This window comes from Hippichthys cyanospilos, chromosome 14 (genome assembly GCF_059441005.1).
Source record: "Hippichthys cyanospilos isolate Australia breed blue-spotted pipefish chromosome 14, RoL_Hcya_1.0, whole genome shotgun sequence".
NCBI classification, from domain to species: Eukaryota; Metazoa; Chordata; class Actinopteri; order Syngnathiformes; family Syngnathidae; genus Hippichthys; species Hippichthys cyanospilos.
The window spans coordinates 5,507,433-5,527,500 of record NC_142382.1 but is presented as its reverse complement, the minus strand read 5'-3'; the positions used below and the strand labels follow the sequence as shown (position 1 = coordinate 5,527,500).

The window sequence follows — 20,068 nt, the reverse complement described above, 5'->3', positions numbered from 1 at the left end:
AAATTGGGGAGAAATTAGTAGGTGACTGTGGCAGAAGGCTGACGCCTGCATAATTGCCCAAGAAGAAGAGGAGGAAAAGGCGGCGACGCATCTGCGCTGATTGCCGCTATTTAGCTCCTTCATCGTGATTGCGCTCACGCCGCACGGCTGACAGGTAGCTGTTAATCCTTTCACGCGGCTCGTTTGTCTTTCCTCCCGCGTCTCGTCAACTCCACGCAAAGTCAAAGGTCTTGATTTGGGACGCCACAAATTGAGACGAGACACTAAACAAGACGGCCGAAGTATTCGATCCGCGAACAATGCGCACCGGTCACTAGCGAAATATAAGTGGTCCTTAGTTTACTTTTTGCTTATTCCAGATTAATTTTGACCTGAGACAAAAATATCTTTGTTATCATTGTCTGTAAAATGTATTTATAGTCCCTTTTTGACAAAATAGTATTTCATTTTAAATCAATGTTTCGATTATTTATTTATGTGTGGCAAGTGGCCGTCGGTTTTTGTGAAATTCTCTGAAAAATAATTAGCACTTTAAATGCGTCTATATCATCCTGAAATCAGGTCAGTGAATTGATGTCCACTGTAGTGGACATTGGGTCTGAGGGGGATAACACCAGATAACAAATTCACAAAACAAACGATTGCTATCACAATGACCTTTTATTTAGCCTCTTCTATTTTTTTGTTAACCAATACTCTTCCATTAACGCTAGTTAACCTTTGGTGACCCACCGTCCACTACAGTGGACACAAATGAACAGACATAGTCTCAGCGTTGACTTTCTTGTTTCACATCAAGACAGTAGTTGGCGGTAGAGTCCAGTTAAACCCAGTGCACAAGGGTTTAATCAGATTTTCAATAGCCAAAATAATACAAAAAAAATGCCAATTTTTGCAACACAAAAGTCGAAATTTCACTAGGACATTTCATCCAATATATATTAAAAAAAAATCAGCTTTGTACTCAAGTTGTTTTTGCAAATCCACTTTCATTTGGTCGCATTTCCTTTTTTTTTTCCATTTCTCTTTTTTTTTAAATAATCTCGTCATGTTGCTACTCTTGTTGCTACATTTTTTGCATGTAAATTTTCCTTGATTTTGTCCTGCACTGCGTGGTTATGAACCAATGAGCAGCAAGGTTATAGCTTTGAAAAAAACACTGCCTTATTTGAAGAATGATTCAGCAAAACTGGATAAAACCACAAAACACAGCAACGAATTTCAACGATCCAAATATTATTTTTCCTCCAAATAATTTCACCTTCTAAACGATCCCGACAAAACCACCCGGGATGCTCGACTCCCTTCCCATGATTTAATTTCCCAATTTGTTTCAAGATAAGAAAAAAAAAAAAAAAGAACCTATTCAGGTAAGAATTGCTCCAAAGTGAATGACTGGTTTCTTTGTGGGCTTCGGCAGCAGGTAACTAGAAGATATAATCCAGCAGGACAGGATAAAGATGTCCCTATTTCCTTTCATTGATACCCTCGGGGGGTCTCATCAGTATTGCACAAATAGGCCGATTTGGACTTGTGTGGATGGAGCGCATCTTTGCACAATGGCGGCACAAAGAGGCAGGATGGACTTGTAAGTGCTGGCGGAATGTTTGAAATAATAAAGGCACAAGGGCCTTCATGAATAGACTATTATGGAGCTGTGAATGGAGGCTTTTTCGCTCTCCGCCTTTTGCCTATGATAAACCCCCCGCCCCCCCCCCCCCCTAAAAAAAAAGTCTGCCTTTTCCCTCGGGAAATAAAAGGAGACCACATAGGAGAGGGATAGGCGCAATATGCTCGCATAAAACTTTTACTTTTGGAATTGGAAGACAATTTTGTGACGAGCCCAAAATGCGATATTTGCCATTACTGAAGAATTGGATGCTTTGCCAATGTTTTGATTACAATATGTTTGTGTGTTTCCGCTGGCAATCTGATAAAAGCAATGACGCTGACAATTGGAAAATCTTTGTAGTACACGTTTACACCACCAACAGTTTCATACTTTGTTGGAGATATTTAAAGGGACAATGTGTAAGATTTAGACCATTTTTCATTAAAAAGGAATACATTAAATGATAATACATTTCAAAAACTTGCAAATAAACCTGTTCTTAACGACCAACAGTTTGTTTTAAATATAATCCTAGGTCTAGTTATCATTAAATGATATTACATGGAGGGGTGGCACCCCTCCGGAGGCGCCCATGTTTGTTATAGCTACAGCACTTCCTGCTGTCCGTAAACGGTCTAAATCTTACACAGTGTCCCTTTAATGTATGAATATAATTTTGTAATGTTAAAAAAAACACATGATGAAAGATAATACTGAGGAAGCGCTTCTAACATGCACGGGGGCTTGGATTTTCTTTGAATTTTAACTGAATTGCTTCAATTAAATAAAATAGAAATAGAGATTGAGGGGAAAAAAAACACCTGCGTACTATTACGGGACACTGTTTAAGACACCGTAGCTAAACAAACATGGCCGCCATCGGAGGGGTGCCACCCCTCCATGTAATATCGTTTAATGATGACTAGACCTAGTATTATATTTAAAACAAATTGTTATCAATAAATGATATTACATGGAGGGGTGGCACCCCTCCGGAGGCGCCCATGTTTTTTATAGCTACGGACAATGGTAAATCCAGCACTTCCTGCTGTCCGTAAACAGTCTAAATCTTAAACAGTGTCCCTTTAATGTTTGAATATAATTTTGTGATGTTTAAAAAAAACACATGATGAAAGATAATACTGACGAAGTGTTTAACATTCACGGGGGCTTGGATTTTCTTTGAGTTTTAACAGAATTGCTTGAATTAAAAAAAAAATAGAAATAGAGATTGAGGAAAAAAACGCACCTGCGTACTATTATGATGAGGTAAACAAACTCAATATAATTACAATGGAAAATGAATCTAGATTAAAAAGGCGCCCGGAACACTACCCTGAGGAACCTCACCTGTCACCATCATTGCGTCCCGTTCATTCCGATCGCCAATATATAAATTCCGAAAATAAATCTGAGTTTCGCATCCCTTGGAATTCTTGCCCTTGCTTTCACCTCCACCCCCGGCCAAGTTCAACATTTGCCCAGTTGATAAACATCGGCGATGGAGTGCGCGGCGTGGCGCCCCGCCAAACCAGCGTGTTTATTTATAGCCATCAATATTTAATTGAGTTTACTCTAATCTTCCATTCGCGCCCGCGCGCGAGTCTCCGCTCGCTCCTTCAAGTAGGAAAATTAATTGGAGTGCAGATACTGTAAGGAGGCTCGTCTTAATTGTTCGGGGAGACCAGGTAGCGTCTCCGCTGTGGACACACACCCACACACACATTCTTATATCGAGAGTCCCTCATTAGTGAATCCTTTCGCAAACTGCTGTGTCCCTGTTCGTTTTTTTGTTGGATACATTCCTCTGAACGTGTACTGACAATGAAAACACTCTGCCTGTTAAAAATAAATAAAAACAATAATACTTATGATCAATCAAAAAATAATTGAAGGAAAAACTGCCACCATCCACAACATGTGGGTAAACACTTGTTACAATTCGTATATTCAACTTTTAAAATGCAAAACCAAGTCGAGTAAATCTTGTTCTTCCAGTCGAAGTTTGAAGAAAAAAAAATAGGAAGTAGATTTGAAGTTATAAGTTTTTTCTTGTTACAAAGTAGAATATGAAGTTTTTTCATCCCCTCCTTACGGCATTTTTCCCGCTTTTCGGCATCAACAACTGTCATGACCTGTGAGCTTGGCTGTGTTTGTTGTTTTGCCTCCCTCTTCAGCTGTTTTTAGATAATTGCTCTTATTTTCTGCTCGCATCAAACTGCCTGCACTGATATGCGTCACTAAGATCCCGGTCTGCTATTGGTTGATATGCTCAAGACTTGAGCTGTGTGAGTGCTTACAATATTGTTTTTTTAGTGCATTTAAGTGCTTAATTGAAACTTGAATTGGTTAGCTATGTGTCCCAAGATTGCAGGTGATGTTATAGGAGACGTAAGAAGATGATTAGTATGGAAACGAAATAATCAAGAAATACATTACGAAGAAGGCTAGGCTAGGTTAGGCTAGGCTATGCTAGCCTCGTTAGGGAATATGGCAGTAACTAGCTCAAGTCATGTAACTCCAAAGGTAAATAAAATGTCATTTTTCCTTTATGTATTTTTTATGATGTTATTTAATGATATACTTATTACAAATTTTTCATATGTATATAAAATGTGAATTTTTTTACCTTGGTTTTTGCACGTGTTAGCTCATTAGCATAGGTTTCTATTGCAAGCCATACGACGATTTCGCCTTTCGATCCCAACTCCAGAAGAAATAAATTTCATATGGCGACGGTCCACTTTCTAACACATTAGCAACACTGCCATCCAGTGGTCAAAGTTATAATTACAGTACGTACTAGCTTAATATTAAAATAAGCAGTCAAGTGTGTCAGTTCCCCTTCCATAAAAAACGTATTTGACAAGAATTCTCTCGGCACACAACATAAGTATTTTAAAAAACGAGAATTCTCGTCCGTGGCGCCGAAAGAGTTAAGCTAGCCAGGTCAATTTTTTACTTTTTCAAGCTTTATTGGGCAAATCTCTCCTGATGGAAAGTATCAAAGATATGGAAGCTTTTATGATGAAGACATTGCGGTTGTTAGCCCGCAGGCCCCGCAGACGCCACACTTACTCGACATGTTTTTTTTTTTTTTTCGCATGTCGCTTGAAGGCGGATAACAATCCATTAAGGCGACAAAAATGGAGGATGCGAGTGGGAAGAAAGCAGATAAGACACATACAGATTCGCAAGCCGATGTTTTTCTTCTTCTTTTTTTTAATTAGAATGTTATTAAGAGTCTTTATACTGTTCCCCCCCCCAAGCTGGCCCCGACGAGCGTAATCCCCGTCCAAACAACACGGGATCATTCTGTGCCAACCGCGGGAAAGAAAGTGCACAAATGATTGGATTTAGATTAGCGGGGCTCCACTTGAATGCTTTTGAAGTAAAACCGCAACGCTGCCCAATGTCGCCCGAGGCTTCACGCCACTCAAGAAGACCTTGAACGCTTTCCATCTTCCGTCTTATTAAAAATATAGTGTTTTCATTATTTTAGGGCATTGTGCTTTTTTTTTTTTGTGTTTGGTAATGATTTTTTTTTTAATTCAAGGTATTAAAAATAAGGTACTTTAATTTTTATGGAATTTACGTTTTATTTATACTCAACTTTTTTTATTATTTATGTATTTATTTTTTGTGATTTTATTTTACTCATTTATTTATGGATTTTGTCTTTTGCTAGTTATGTATATTTTATTTATTTTGTGATTTAATCTATTACCACAAAAGTGTTTTGTATTTTTTAATTTTGAATCGTTATAAAATTTTAGTACTTTAATTTAATTAATTTATGGCATTTACATTTTGTTTATTCTTACCTTTTTATTATTATTTATGTATTTTTTTGTGATTTTATTTTACTAATTTAATTATGGACTTTGTCTTTTATTACTTTGGTATATTTTATTTATTTTGTGATTTAATCTATTACTACAAAAGTGTTTTGTATTTTTAAATTTTAAATCGTTAGTAAAATTTTTGGACCAATTAATTTATGGCATTTAATTTTATTTATTCTTACCTTTTTATTATTATTTATGTATTTTTTAAAATTTTATTTTACTCATTCATACATGGATTTTGTCTTTTTTTTTACTTATGTATATTTTTGTTTTTGGTGATTTAATCTATTACTACAAAAGTGTTTAGTATTTTTTAATATTAATTCAAGATATTAAAAATTTACCACTTTAATTTAATTAATTTATGGCATTTACATTTTATTTATACTTAACTTTTTATTATTATTCATGTATTTATTTTGTGATTGATTTTATATTTTCATGGCATTTTGTCTTACTAATATTTATATTTTATGATTTATTGATTTTTTTTTAATTCAAGTTACTGAAAATAACAGAATTTATTCATATTTTTTACGTTTTGCAGACACAGCTTGTTTTTTTACTGCCCAACTTTTTTATCAATTGCGTTTTTAATTTGAAGTTATCAAAAATAATTGTATTTTAATTATTTTATTAATACATAATGCCCATTTTTTTGTGAATACCATTAACATTTTGTGTATTATTTATGGGTTAGGCGTATAGACTAAAAATGTCTTCCGCTCCTTCGGGCTTGCTGAACACTTTGGGGATGGGTGGGGGGGTTGATGCCAAGCGTGAATTGAAAAAGAGAAAGTGGAGAGGAAGTGATGTCGATGGTGGCTTTGGCCTCCAGGAAGACGCATCAAAGGGACGTTTGTCGCTGAGCCCAGCTGTGTGTGTGTGTGCGTGTGTGTGCGTGTGTGTGTGTGAGTGAGTGAAAGGCTGAAGTGGAAGGGTTGCATCAGTAGTGACAGATGAAGCAGCTTCCTGTGGAATCAATGTAGGGCATTCATCACAGCGCAGCTGTTTCTTTCTGTCTTTGTGTGCTTCTGCCACTTGCATACCACCGTTACTGCCGGCAACTTTTTTTTTTTTCTTGCGACAGTCAATTTCACATTTTTTCACAAATCGATGGTACTATTTACCAATAGTGTTAAAAATGGCTTGCTCGTTAAAGATAACTCAATCCTTAATAGTGATTGACTGTGTGTATATATATATATATATATGTATATATATATATATATATATATATATATATATATATATATATCATTTTGCGATCTCAAAATGACATCACTGAGTTGGGTGACTTACTTGGTTGCCCCAGGCGACGACATATTGATGATTCTTCGTAGAACAGCTGTCGCGTCGATCAAATGGTTGGCTGTGCCAATACTTTTGCAGCTTCAGCGTATTAGCTTGTTACTGTTCATTTTTTTTCTCTTGAATTTTTATACAGAACGGACTTCATATTTTACCGTTAAAAGATGACTCACCAAACTTGGCGCCTCTTACTCTCTAAGGTGTAAAATCATTTTATTCACGTGATTTTGGCCAATGGAAGCGCTGTACCAAAATAACAGCATATGTAAGTTCAAATTACTGTTCAATTGGAAATATGATGCGTTCACATTTGTGGATGATTCAATGTCCTGTATTAACCCCTGGGTTTCCGGGGATTTTTCACTAGATTTTCACTAGATTTTTTCACTTATTATCACCTAACTTGTGCTGACTTTGAAAGGGCCATAACATCGGCAAATATAATTATAGATTTACTTTCACCCCTCAAAATGTTCATGTACAAAAATTGTAAAAATGCGATTACAGTAAAAGTAACTACAGGCGCATATTTATACATTTTTCAAATTGACTTCTGCACTATAGGAGTCCAGGCTAAGCCAATCATTGAAGTCATTTAAAGGTTTGCAAATTTCATAAGTTGGCCGATAGCACCACCCGGTGGCTCTGGCTTGTCAACACATTTTTTTTTTTATTGCACCCCGTTCGCAAGTTGCCATTGAAAATATTAATACAAAAAATGGGGGAAATGAATGATAAAACATTGGGTTTTCAATATGTCCAAAAATGAATGGCAGTAATTGAGCCTGACATGGGCTAAATTTGACACCTATAGCTTGACCACCTGTTTTTGAGCATTTGGAAGGGACGGCAGCATGCCATATTGAAAGTTGTCACGTTTTGACTATGTACGCAATATTTTAGCATGATGTTTGTTTTGTATGCTTTTCCTTTGATATCACACATCAAAAAGCCTGAGTTAAATACATATTTTTTTTATTGATTTGGTTAAAAATTATCTTGTGTATTAAGTATAACTCATCGCTAACAAAGAAACACAGGTAATTACTATAAGTAATTATTTTTTAATTAAATTAATTCTTTTTCTTATTATAATTAGCTTTAAATGAAAAGCATGGTCATCTCAAATTTTTATTTATTAGCCAGGAGTCGTTTTTTGGGTGCTCATTTTTGCTGCCAAAATGAATATTTAACTTCACTAACTCACTTATTTCAGCAGCTGTGAACTTGAATATTTAATTTGCGGATATTTCTTGAAATCAAATGATCTACCTTGGATTTCAACACGTCCCCGGGACATCACAGGGGGTGGAAAAAAAACAGCAAAAAATAAAAAAGTCAAGCTGAGCAGTCAGATGAAACTCACACAAGATTCTTTATTGCACGCTTTTTTTCCCTTTATACTTTTTTTGGGCGTGAGCAACAAAAAATGATTACATGGTTTATTTTCGTCCTTAAAATTCTCAGTCTAGCCCCTCTATTGTCAAAACAACACACAAAAAATCTATACCACACAATTAAAAAAACAAAACACATTTTAGTGCACCATTATACGGATAAGGAACTTACAGTCAATGTATAATACTAAGAATAATAAATTCTACTTTTTAATGCAGAACAGTTGAATAATAACGAGAGAAAAAAATCCAGTGGGGGCAAAATTCTCCACAATTTCGTCGCATTTTTGTTTTTGTGCGACCACCCTGCCATTGAACTCATTGAAGGAATGTTTGTTAGCCAGAGACAAGGCAAGATGGACACATGGGGAAACGTTAGTAGGTCAAAAAGAACATTCAATGCCCTGAGACGCGTCTTTTCCGCAAAGAGACGGCGACGGTACGCCATTGGCCGATGAAGACATACCCTGGTCCAATCAGAGAGGCGAAAAGTTTCAAACGGACGAGCTTCCTTGAGCCTCGTCTTTTTTCAAAGATTTTGATGACAGAGGCAAAAGTGGCACTTTAAACGTTTGGCAGGGGGAAAAATAGGGAAAAGGCACTTTTGGAATAGTTTAAGGCGGCAAATGTGCTTTGGAGGACAGTTGGACACTTAAATAGAACATGCATTTTCATTGGATGGAAAACTCAAGATCCTAGTTCAGCAAAAAAAAAAAAATCCTTCTTCCTATATATATATATATATATATATATATATATATATATATATATATATATATATAAAAAATGTCAAACTCATTGTTATCATTGGTCACATTTTAATTATTATAGTTTCTGTGGGAGGGCCGTTATGACAGTGAATTCAGAAAAATTTGACGTATGATCGTCATATATTTACATAATTTGAACCCAGAGGCCGCTAAAAACTGTTTAAAAGGGAAATTGGCAACAAAAAATGTGTAAAGGTTGAAGATAAACTTGGAAATTAGATGTTACAAGCCGGAAACTTGGAAGTGAAAATTAGCATCTGGCGGGCCACATAAAATGATGTGGTGGGCCGGATCTGGCCCCCGGGCCTTGAGTTTGACACCTATAGGTTAGTAAATTATCTGTATCTTAACATTTTTACGATTTATTGACTAAGACCTTATTTTGTTCCCGTAGAAATAACCTCAATTGTTCTCCATACATATTTGAATTTTTTAAGAGCTTGAACATGAACAAAAATTAACCAAACATTGAAAATTTTGACATCTTAAAGTTCAATTGGACAGCGCCAAAGTTGCCTTGCTTACGTTTTCACCCATTTTTTTTTTTTTTAGGGTTACTAGCTTTTGGGCTAGTTATTGCGCCTGTAAGAGAAATGGGTGAAAAAAAAATAGTCTAAAAAATAAAAACAGGTTCGTGCTTACTGCCACTAATCCAGTCTCGACAGGAGTTCTTAATAATTCACTTAATTTCCGAAGAAGATGCTAACGCTGATGTTAGACACACTTAATCCCTCGTGCGCTTAAAAAGGACAAACTGCGATCACGTTTTTTTTTCCTTATAAGGATTTTAACTCCCCAAAAAAAAAAGAAAAATGAGGTAACAAAATGCGGAGGCGTCCCTGGCAATGATAATAAGGATTAATAATGAAGTTAATCTTTTCTCGCGTGTGTCGTGACAATACGTCGTGGCGTGGCGGAGGAGGAAGAATTAAAAAGCCAGGGATGACGCAGCAGTAGAATGACACGCTGGCAGTGTTTGAGACAAGAAAGAAAACACATCCAAAAAGTCCACTGAACAATAAATACAAGCTAGCTGGAATCCATATTGGGTTTTTACAATGGAAGGGGGAAAAAAAATGGTCGTTTTGATCCCAAAATATTTGATATACTGGCCCATATTGTTAGTTGGCTTCGGTTAGATAAAAACAAACAAAAAAACGAGCGCTTCGATTTGGTCGAGCTTTGACCTTGCGGAGCTAAACTATTTAGCGCAGGGGTGGCCAATGGCCGGTCCTGGAAATCCAAAATCCAGCCCGTATTTTATGTTTCTCTTCAACCAACGCACCTGATTCAAATCAGTGTTGTTATTGGTATTCAATGTTGATGATGTATTCTATGTTAATCATTTAAATCAGGTGTGTTGGTTGGAGAGAAACATGAAAAAAACGGGCTGGAGTTTGGCTCTACCGGACCGGACTTGGCCACCCAGGTATTAGTTTCATTGCGACATCAAATTCGGCAATGGCGAAAACGCAATTATTTTGTCATAATTTAGCGTCAAAAATCATTTGTGGTTTTGGTACATTTCATTTTCTTTTTCCACGAAAGGTTACACCAAGCGTATGGAACTCCGGTTCCTCAAGAGCCGTACCCGCCCGCTTTTGTCGTCTCTCTCTCGAAACACACCTGATTCTGATGATCATCTCGTCAGCAAGCTGTGTGGAAAAAGACTTCACAATCCTGATCATTTGAATCAGGTGTTTTGGGAGACATGGAAAACGGGTGGGATACGGCTCCGGAGGAACCGGAGTTCCCTACTCCTGATCTATAGATCTATTGGTCAGTCCTCAATGTGCGGTTTTACAAATTATTCACCATTTGAAAGTTTTGCATGCGATGCGAAAACATTTTGAGGGTCACCTAAAAAGTTCGGATTTTGGAGATGCCAGGATTATGCCTGATACCAGTGATTGAAATTTGCTATTTCTGTATTTATTTTCAAATTTTCAAGAACGAGGTTCTTTGAAGGACCCATGAAAAAAATAACTGTAAAATGATCCCTTCAAATGTTTGAGATTCAATTGTGTGTTTTTTTGTTTATTTTTTTTTTTCCCCAGGGTCAACTCACGATAGACTTAGATACACCAATCCAACATCGGAAGTCTGGAAGAGTCCACATGTCGGTATGCACCGTCTAATTAGATTAGAAAACACCGCCGTAACGCCGGAGCTCTTGGGAGTGTTTGTGGCTGAATTAGCATGTTACATCACTGTTGGGACCGTTGTGGAATTTGTTCACTCTGATTGGCTGTTGATAAACATCGAGCGAGGGAACGCTTTGACAATTTGACCGATTTTGTCAATCCAGCGCAAGAGAGACCACAATTGGATCTTCCCTTAAAGATATGTCAACAAAGTGACGAAAGCCACACTATGGGAACACAACTGATGATATCAGGTAGGATTTCTGTCCGCATTGCACGATATTTTGTCAAAAACATGAGCATTTGCTTCGCTAGGTCATTAGTGAAAAAGCTATACGTCATTCAGGTTTTATATCGTGCCCCCATAAAGAGCTTTCTAGATGGTATTTTCTAACAATGACAAAGAGTGACTATCGCCCCCGATGGTACGGAGTGGTATTACTTCTCACGCATTAGTTAAGTGTCGCTGTTTGTCCGTTGCAGTGTAATTTCCGTCGTTACGTCGGCTTGGTGTATCTAGGCCTTGGATGACCTTGGAAATACCGTACAAACAATTTGATACGTACGGTATCTTGACGTATTTTTTTCTAAAGTGAGACCATTTGGTTAATTTCAATTAACTGACATCTTTTAAATCCAAATTGATTGTCCAATTCCAATCGTTCTTTTGATTTAACGTTAGAAACTGGTTTCAGAGATCACCTGATTCCTGCCCATGACCAGAACAGAGTATTTAGTTGAGAAAAACTCATGTTATACAAAAATAAACTTCGATCATCTGTCAAGTGGTTTGGATTTGGAGCGGAATCAAAATTTTGAGTATGATTTCATCCAACGACGCATGGAAATAAACGACTGTGGAAGTGGACCACTTGAAAGAAAATAGGTTATTCCAGTTTTTCTTGGGTTTTTTCCGAACAAGCGGGGCTGAAATCATTCCAAGATACACCGGCGACCCCCTTCTCCGCTTTAAGCTTTACGAAGGGAGGCTCCCTAAAGGTATTAGCGGTTGTAGCAAGAATGCGACTGATGCAAGGTGCTCGCCGGACAGGAAACAGCTGCAACGCTGGTGTAACGAAACTCCCTTTGAATACTTTCCCCACTGATGACAAGTTGGTCTGCTATGTGAAATAAATTCTTTGGAGATGATGGTTTCCAGTTTGGGGGCTACTCGGCGTTGGTGAATTTTAGTACCGAGAGGGGGAGGTAGTCGGCGTCCCGCCACCTCCGCGTGAGACACAGGACAACAAAAAACAAGAAGGATATCGGAGACGCAGCGGCGGCGTTGTTGGCCAGGGCAAAGGTTTGAAGAGTGTCAGCAGATTTCACGTTCCAGCACAGAGGTGAGAAATGCGTGAGCAGGAGTGAGGGGCGCGCCGTGCACTTTCCAGTTAGGTTGGTGAACTTGTCTTGGTGAGTGAAACCTGTTCTCATGGCAATTAAGTAGGATTTTGGACGACAGATTTGAGCGATTGTTACAAGTGCTGATATTTCAAAGGTGGAGAACCCTTGAACGAAGGCTTCTTTTGTTTCATTTTTTGAGGTAGCTTATTTCCACACTAGTAATGAGGATAAGCCCGATTTTGGCCGTTTGTTTTTTGGCAATAATTGTCACAACTTGCAGAAATAGTGAAACAAAAACAATACCGTTGATGAGTCATTGTTTTAGGCACTTTCAAAATTCCCTTTGACGTTGCCTCTCGTTGACAACAACATGTATTGTATTGTGTATATCCCGCAGGCGTTTTAGCGTGTTGATACCTAGGAACGGGTGATTATCCATACAAGTATTGGTATTAGGCTTTACCTGGCCTTATTTCAAGGTATCTGTACTTGTGGCGGCAGCTTCAAGCTAGGTCTTTTCAATTAGTTTGACTTTTTTGGAGGGGGTATCAAAAGTACTGTTAGTATTAGAACTTGGTTTTGCTAGCTATGCAAATGCAGAGTATGCTTATCAGTCTGAAAAAAGTGGTATCAAACATCCCTAATTACACCACCCCAAAATAGTATGTTACCAAGGCGCACCTTCAATGAACGGCCTATTTTAAAACTGTTTCCATATATAGGGCGCACCACATTATAGGACGCATAGAATAGAAGCTACAATGGTGGAGCTGCACTAAATGGGAAAACCTTTCAATCGGAAAACTTTTCAATCAGAAAGTTAGAATTAAGATGCACTAACTGAATTTCGGGAAAAAAAAAAACCTCACGATTCCATTAAAAGACGAATGCCAAGATGAATGAAAAGTTTAAAAGAATATAATTATGCTTCAATCAAATAGTAAATTTAATATTTTAATCAAATAGCAACCAAAAACCTTTAAACGTATTGATTAGTTGATTTAAAAAACGTTTTTGGATTTATTTGATAAAATCGCACTTTCACAAAAACCCCACAGTTTTTACGCCTTGTTGTTGAGCCGCTTCAAACTTTGATCATTTATAGCATATCAAAATTTCAAAGAAGATATTAATTGTCAAAAATATTTACTACTGAAATGCAGAGGTGTAAATCGGAATTTAGGTGAACTCTAAATTGTCCTACCGGAAAACGATTTTGGCCGCAAAATATGGTTCGAAAACAACCCTACCATCTATCATTTTCATTATCTATCTATCATTTTCTATCATCTATCACTAAACTATCATTTTTTACGATTTCCTACGAAAAATTCATGAGAACACGTGTCAAGAATACGTGCGTCCGTGTGTGACGTGTCCACGGGTCAGTCGCCGGTTGTAATTAATTCTGTTAGTCCGTGAACCAGACCGAGTCAATACATTCATGAGACTGTTAAAAACACAAGACAAAACCATCAGCGCGTTAGTAAAATTCTTACTAAGAATGTTTTATTAAAATAAATGCCAAGAGGTTAATAAGGAGAAAAAAAAAAAGAACAGCATACACCATGTAAAACTAAATAGCAAGCATGTAAAAATACTTATGACAAGAGAAACTAATAAAAGTAGCTCATGAGTTAAACAAGCTGGGCATGAAAACAAAATATAACACTTCCGATGTAAAAGTGAAAAGGGGGGGGGGGTGCGGAAGGGAGGAGAGTAAGGTGGGGGGGTCATAAAAAAGCACTCAGAAACATGATTAATATACATATAAAATGAGATTAGAAAAATACATTATAAACCTGTAACAATGGCTGTTAATTACATTATCATACATGTATAGTAGGCAGGCCAGAGAGAATACGATTTTTTTTCATTGTTTTTTTTTTTTTTTCCAACCTTTTGAACCACCTGACGGATGCTACGCGGCTACGCAACGTAGCGCGTAACATCGCAGAGGGACTTTTCGTAATACTGTCAAATGCTGCACAGCCATTTCCATTGATATTGCATTTCAAATTTTCTAAATAATAAGTAAGAATAATAAGAGTAACACTGAAAACAAAATTCCATTGACCTTTTTCGGCTCGATGAGAAAGCCATGAACGGAATCGCTAAATATCGGCGTCGCCGTTTGTTTGGACGACGAAAAAAAAAAAATGTCGGCAATGGTGGTAGTTTGTCGTCGAACGGCGCCTTGAAAGCGACGCCGCTGTATTTGAACAAATCGCCAATGTATTTTTCTCAGCTCATGATGCGTCCGACTGCACTGCTACTATCGGCGGCGCCGCTTTTTTTCCGAGAAAAATACGGTACCCCCCCCCTTGAAAAAAATAACCCCGCGATTCTCAAAAATCAATATCAAAGCCTGCTCACACAGCAGAGTAAAGGGCTGTCGAGTAAAAAGAAAAACGAAATCTCAGGAAGACAAAAAAAAAAAAAATCATGGCACATTTTTAGCTGAGTCAGCTAATTGGGGTTGCATAGAGTTAACGCGGGCCGCCGTCGCCACGCTCCGCTCCGCGCCATCTCGGGTGGGTGCTGGCTTCTCGGAAAAACTGACACCACTCACGATAAGGCACTTTTTTTTCTTGTTGTTTTTACGTGATTCCTTCCTGTTTGCGCGCGTGTGTTTTTTTTTAATAAACGTCTTTCCAGTCAAGTCCAGGCCAACAGCACTTCCTCACCCGCGTGTTTTTTTTTTAAGTCTTTTTATAATCAGATTTTGTATCTGCAAAGTATCAAAAGCTAAAATTGGCAAAAATAGAATTCCTTTTATCCTCTACTCCAGCACCCTGTACTGTAAAATTATCATTTTTTTTGTTCGCTTCTGTGTATGTATTTATATATGCAATGATGTTATGTACATTTTTATATATATTTATATATATTTATACGACGAATGTATAAAGCAATTTGAACAGGCAGGCATGGCTTTCACATCCTATTTTTTTTTTGTTCTTGAGAGAGTTCAACTAAAGAGCTCAGAAGGTCCGAGCCATGTGACACATTGTGGATGCGCTTTGCACGTTGCCGTGACAAAAAACGGTCAAATTTCCGAACGAAAAAAAGCTGGGAGGGACCCTTCATTTTTACGATTATCCGAGGAGCCGCTTTTAGTGTTTTTTCTTTTCCTCCTCTGGAATTATAACAAGAAAAAAAAAAAAATGCTAACTGACTGGCTTTGACGGCAGGCACCACAATTTCAAACCTTTCCAAAGTTTTTACAAACGGCAGATGCATAATGGCAGATATTTCATCATAAAAGTAGTAAAATCATCGAAAAACAAAACAACCCTTTGGCTAAATATGCACACGTAATACTTGTGTTTTTTTTTTTTTCTTCTTTCGTCTTTTTGATCACAGCTCAGCAAACTCGTGGAGATCTAGTTTTGTTCTAAACGCATCAGGCACTGTTACGTGGATGTAGTGTGGATGGCGACGCCTCCTAAAACACCCTACTTTCAATGTAGTATTTCCAAAAAAAAAAAAAAATCATACAAATAAAACAAACTAAAAAGGAGAAAAGCACACGCGCGTACGTAAACCCTTCATCCCAAGTTAGGCCCATCCCCGGCCTTTCGCTTTAGCAGCCTGCGTCTTGTCTGACAATTTAGTAACACAAAAGAAAATAATGTGAACAGAAAAAACATACATATTGAGGGGGGAAAAAAAAAAATAAGCTCGTTGTTTGCAATCGTTACAGCCATGCGGGTTTGAAAACAAATCAAGACCCCAAAAAAAAAAAGAAAAAGCTTTTTGTTGGGCTGGGCGAGGGTCAAAGGGCAGCACACCCAGAATGTGTCATAATTACAAATCGTAATGACAGTTCAACAAAGTTAAGATGAGTGTTGATGTTCTCTTTCCTTCTGTTTCTTTTTCTTTGGGGTGGGTGGGACCTGGGCTACACCAACCCACCTCTTATTTTTTTGTTTTTTTTGAGGGGCATTGTCATTCTAAAATCAAATGATTGCAAGTGACAAAATAGTTGAGTGTGTGTGGGGTGGGGTGGGGGGGGTCAGGGGGGGGGCGGGTGGGTTCTCTGGTTGGCATCTTATTGCTATTTAACGTCAGTGCACATGTACGATTAACACCACAAACATCCCACCCGCGGCACGTGACTGGTGAAGAAAAAGAAAGAGAAAGAATGGGAACGGAACTCAATGAACAGAAGAAAAATGAGTAGTACACAACCTCATGTCGGCGTGAAGTTTGTTTTGTTTGTTTTGTCGGCGTGTTAGGGTTGGCGCCTCCCTTCTCTTTCTTTCTCTCTCTTTAGTCACTGGGAGAGAGAGGCTAGCGAAAGGCAAATTACCAGTTAACTGATCAGCAGGCAGGCTGGGGGGCGGCTCGTCATTGGGTGAAGAGTTCAGAGGTCAGAAGGTTCATGTTAGTTGCCGGTGGCGGCTATAGGTGGTTAGGAACAAAAAACAAAAACAAACAGAAAAAACAAAGATAGAAGGGTATTAGTGTCAGCAGGAAGAGACTGGAATGACATCATTTTGAACAATAAAAATGAATGCAATCTCTTTGATGTTGCGGAACCCCGCCCACTCCCAGCGCCCAATGCCCCCGCAAAACCAAAACATAGAAGCAAAAAGAGATGGACAGACAAACAGAAAATAAACAACTAGTGTATGAGGCCATGTCCGCACGCAAACGCCAAAGTCGCAAAGCGCCTTTGGAACGCGTTCGTTTGGATGAATGAAGCCGTGACGCCTCGCCTTGGGAGGGGGGAAAAAACCGTGGAGGAATTTTACCGCACATCACTTCCTGTAAAACACGTGGCAGCCAGCAAACAGCAGCTAACGAGCCTTGCTAGCATGAACGGGGGGCTAGCTTGTTCCTGGAACTAGCTAAAAGCAGAAGACGCTCAACCAAAAACGTGAAAGCAAACACTTTGAAGACAAAGGGCCAATTTCTCGTCTCGTAATATTTTAGGGTGCACAATTCCCTTGCGATAACTCTGCGCCTAACAGATATTGCGTTAAGATAATGCACTTTGCCAAAAGAAGCTTTCTTCAAACCAGGCAACAAAGCAAGCCTCAAACAACCGACCGATGTTTGAAAACACGACTCACACCGACAAAATCGGTTGAACTCTTTCAGTGCCAAGCGTATTAGGCAACCCCGTTACAACCCCGATTACAAGCATTGTGACGCGTCTTTCAAGGCCCGCAGAAAATTGTAAGTGGATGTAGACACCGGTGGTAGAAAAAGAAAGTCTACCTTAACCATTCTTTCGTGATCACTGTTTCAAAATTTTTGTGATGTCTTGTACAAGCAAGGCGGCTGAGCGCTGAAGTAAACACGAGAGTAGGGGCTGTCCCTTGCTAGCAAGAAAAGTCAAACTTGGCTGCTCTATTTTACTATTTTTTCCAGTCTAGTTTGAGCTTGTCTCAGTTTTCTTAATAGATTTCTCTCACACACGCAACCTAAGTATTTTACATGACAAAAATTCACGTCCGTGGCACTGAAAGAGTCCATATTATAGCCTTGTTTTCGGTTACAAAATCTCAACCTTATGACAATTTTAGGGGCAAAAAGCTTGAAGTGAAATGCTTTTCACAAAAGCCGCTTAGTGTGTGGCGGGCAAAGAAGAATCATACTCGGCCTTGATTTGCATCTCCAAAAAATACATGCGAACATGGCCTCAAGGTCTTTGTGTTTGTTTTGTGTGATTAGTGCCGTCAAACTAATGTTACAAAACTAGTGTTAAAAGTGCAATAAAAGCCAATCAACCTTTTTTCGATGTGTTCTTTTCCTCTTTATTTAGCAGTATACTTTTATATAATATAAATATACACAAGAACCATAAATACATTTTGATATATATATATATAAAAAAAAACACAAAAAAAAACGCTCCAATATAAAATGACAGTACCTCATGTACAGGTGAAATATTAATATCTCTCTGTACACTGGCGGGAATGCAAGCGACCTAAAGCTATAGGGCGTTTATGTGACTTCAACTTCTGTAGAAAAGTGCCCCCCCCCCCCAAAAAAAAAAAATGGCTACGTTGCTCTCTGGTACACAATGAGCAATTAATTCTGTCAGAAGATGCATTTTAGGTGCCCATCTCCCATTCAGAGGAATGTCTCATATCATCGCCCGCAAAGTACGATCTGTACTGGCTTCACAGCTGCATGAACCAAAAAAAGCTGCTAAGATCACTTTTTGCCTGAGCTTTGAAATATACACAGTGTACATATCATTTAGTCAAGGGCTCATTTGCACTTTGAAGACATTTTCAATGGGGCTCACGTTTCCTCATATGACTTTTTACGCGCTCCTGTTTTGGTTAGCGAATGTATTAAAAAAAAACTGTGAAGTGACCTTGTAGGTACGCAGGGCACGTAGGTGGCAGACATCCTGAGAGGGTGAAAAATAAGGCATCTACAGTAGAAGTGATAAGGCCCTCGGGGCCTTTGTATGTACAAAGCTTTTTTTTACAAGAATATACAGTACTTTAATAAGCGGTGCAGAAAAGAGATTGATAAACAAAATAGCAAAAAAATCCAATAAATGATGATAATCGGTTAATAAAATAGAATTATATTTATTATTGGTGCATCAATCGTTTGTCGACTGACGAAGAGCAGCAGATTTCAGTGGAAGATGACAACATTTTTCGGACTGTAAGCCGCAACTTTTTTCTCGTGATTTGAGCCCTGCGGCTCATGAATCGTTTGTTAACGTAATGGTTTAACCCACGTGATCGTTATAGTTCCGATCTATGATCGGCGTCAGAATCAGCGGCGTAAAAAAAACCCTAAACGGAACATCGTTAAAGGCATGATGGGAAAAAAAAAATAGGCAACAATGGCCATTTGATGAAAACAGTCCGACAATCAAATACTCAAAGTGGGACTAGATGCATAACACTTTAGTCCAACTTGGAGCGAGATGTGAATTTTTTTCATTATTTTGAAGAAATGCCCCTCTTGAAAATGTCTCGTTTATTTTTTTTTTTTTGCAAATGAGCTCTTTGTAAGCTAAAGACTGAATGTAAACAAAATGTGCACGCCACAACGCACCATTTAGCCGGTGTGTGGACGTATACGGGGTGCGGCGTGGGGAGAAAACACAAACACATACAAGAGGAATACAAGACGACACGACAGATTCCCATCTAAGGCATCATCATCATCATCATCATCATCACTGAAATGCATCAATTGATAGCAGAGTGTAGCTAAGAGACTAAACTGACCTCTGTCAGCGGTCACAATCCTTTGGTAAGGATGGACCCGCGTGTCATGCCGTCTCACTTTAGTAGCCATTGCACCTAGATTGTAACAGGTCCACAAGGTTAGAAACCGTTCACTTTCAACATTCACATTATTCTTTGAGCATAATGCTGGGATATTACGACGATACACTGGATAATAGCGCGTATGCACATCACATAGCTTGTATAGAAAGTAATACAGTAGAACAAAAATACACGTTTTTCGGGATGGTATCCAAATATGCATAAGTTAAGTCATTAAATTCCACAGTGCTCAAAAGTTCTCAGAAGGAAAGAAAAAAAAACTGGGGTAGGTGAAGGGTAATGGCTTCCGGGCTGTCTGGGAAAAAATAATGTGATTCTTCCCGCGGGGTCCGGAGAGGGGATTTGGAGAAATTTGTCTCCTT

At 38.3% G+C, this 20,068-nt stretch overlaps 1 protein-coding gene and 1 long non-coding RNA gene across 2 annotated transcripts in view; one reads left to right on the top strand and one right to left on the bottom strand.

Annotated features, from left to right (window-relative positions):
- LOC148412674 (uncharacterized) overlaps positions 1 to 20,068 on the top strand; it is a 75,291-nt gene that overhangs the window by 25,611 nt on the left and 29,612 nt on the right. The window contains exon 3 of the long non-coding RNA XR_015867735.1: positions 10,996 to 11,061. This is a non-coding gene — a long non-coding RNA (uncharacterized LOC148412674). The remainder of the gene's footprint in view (positions 1 to 10,995; positions 11,062 to 20,068) is intronic.
- The window catches only part of qkia (QKI, KH domain containing, RNA binding a), a 69,814-nt gene continuing 69,194 nt past the window's right edge, over positions 19,449 to 20,068 (bottom strand). The window contains 2 exon segments of the mRNA XM_088432553.1: positions 19,449 to 19,620; positions 19,623 to 19,718. Coding sequence (XP_088288679.1) covers positions 19,592 to 19,620; positions 19,623 to 19,718 — 125 coding nt within the window. The 3' untranslated portion in view covers positions 19,449 to 19,591.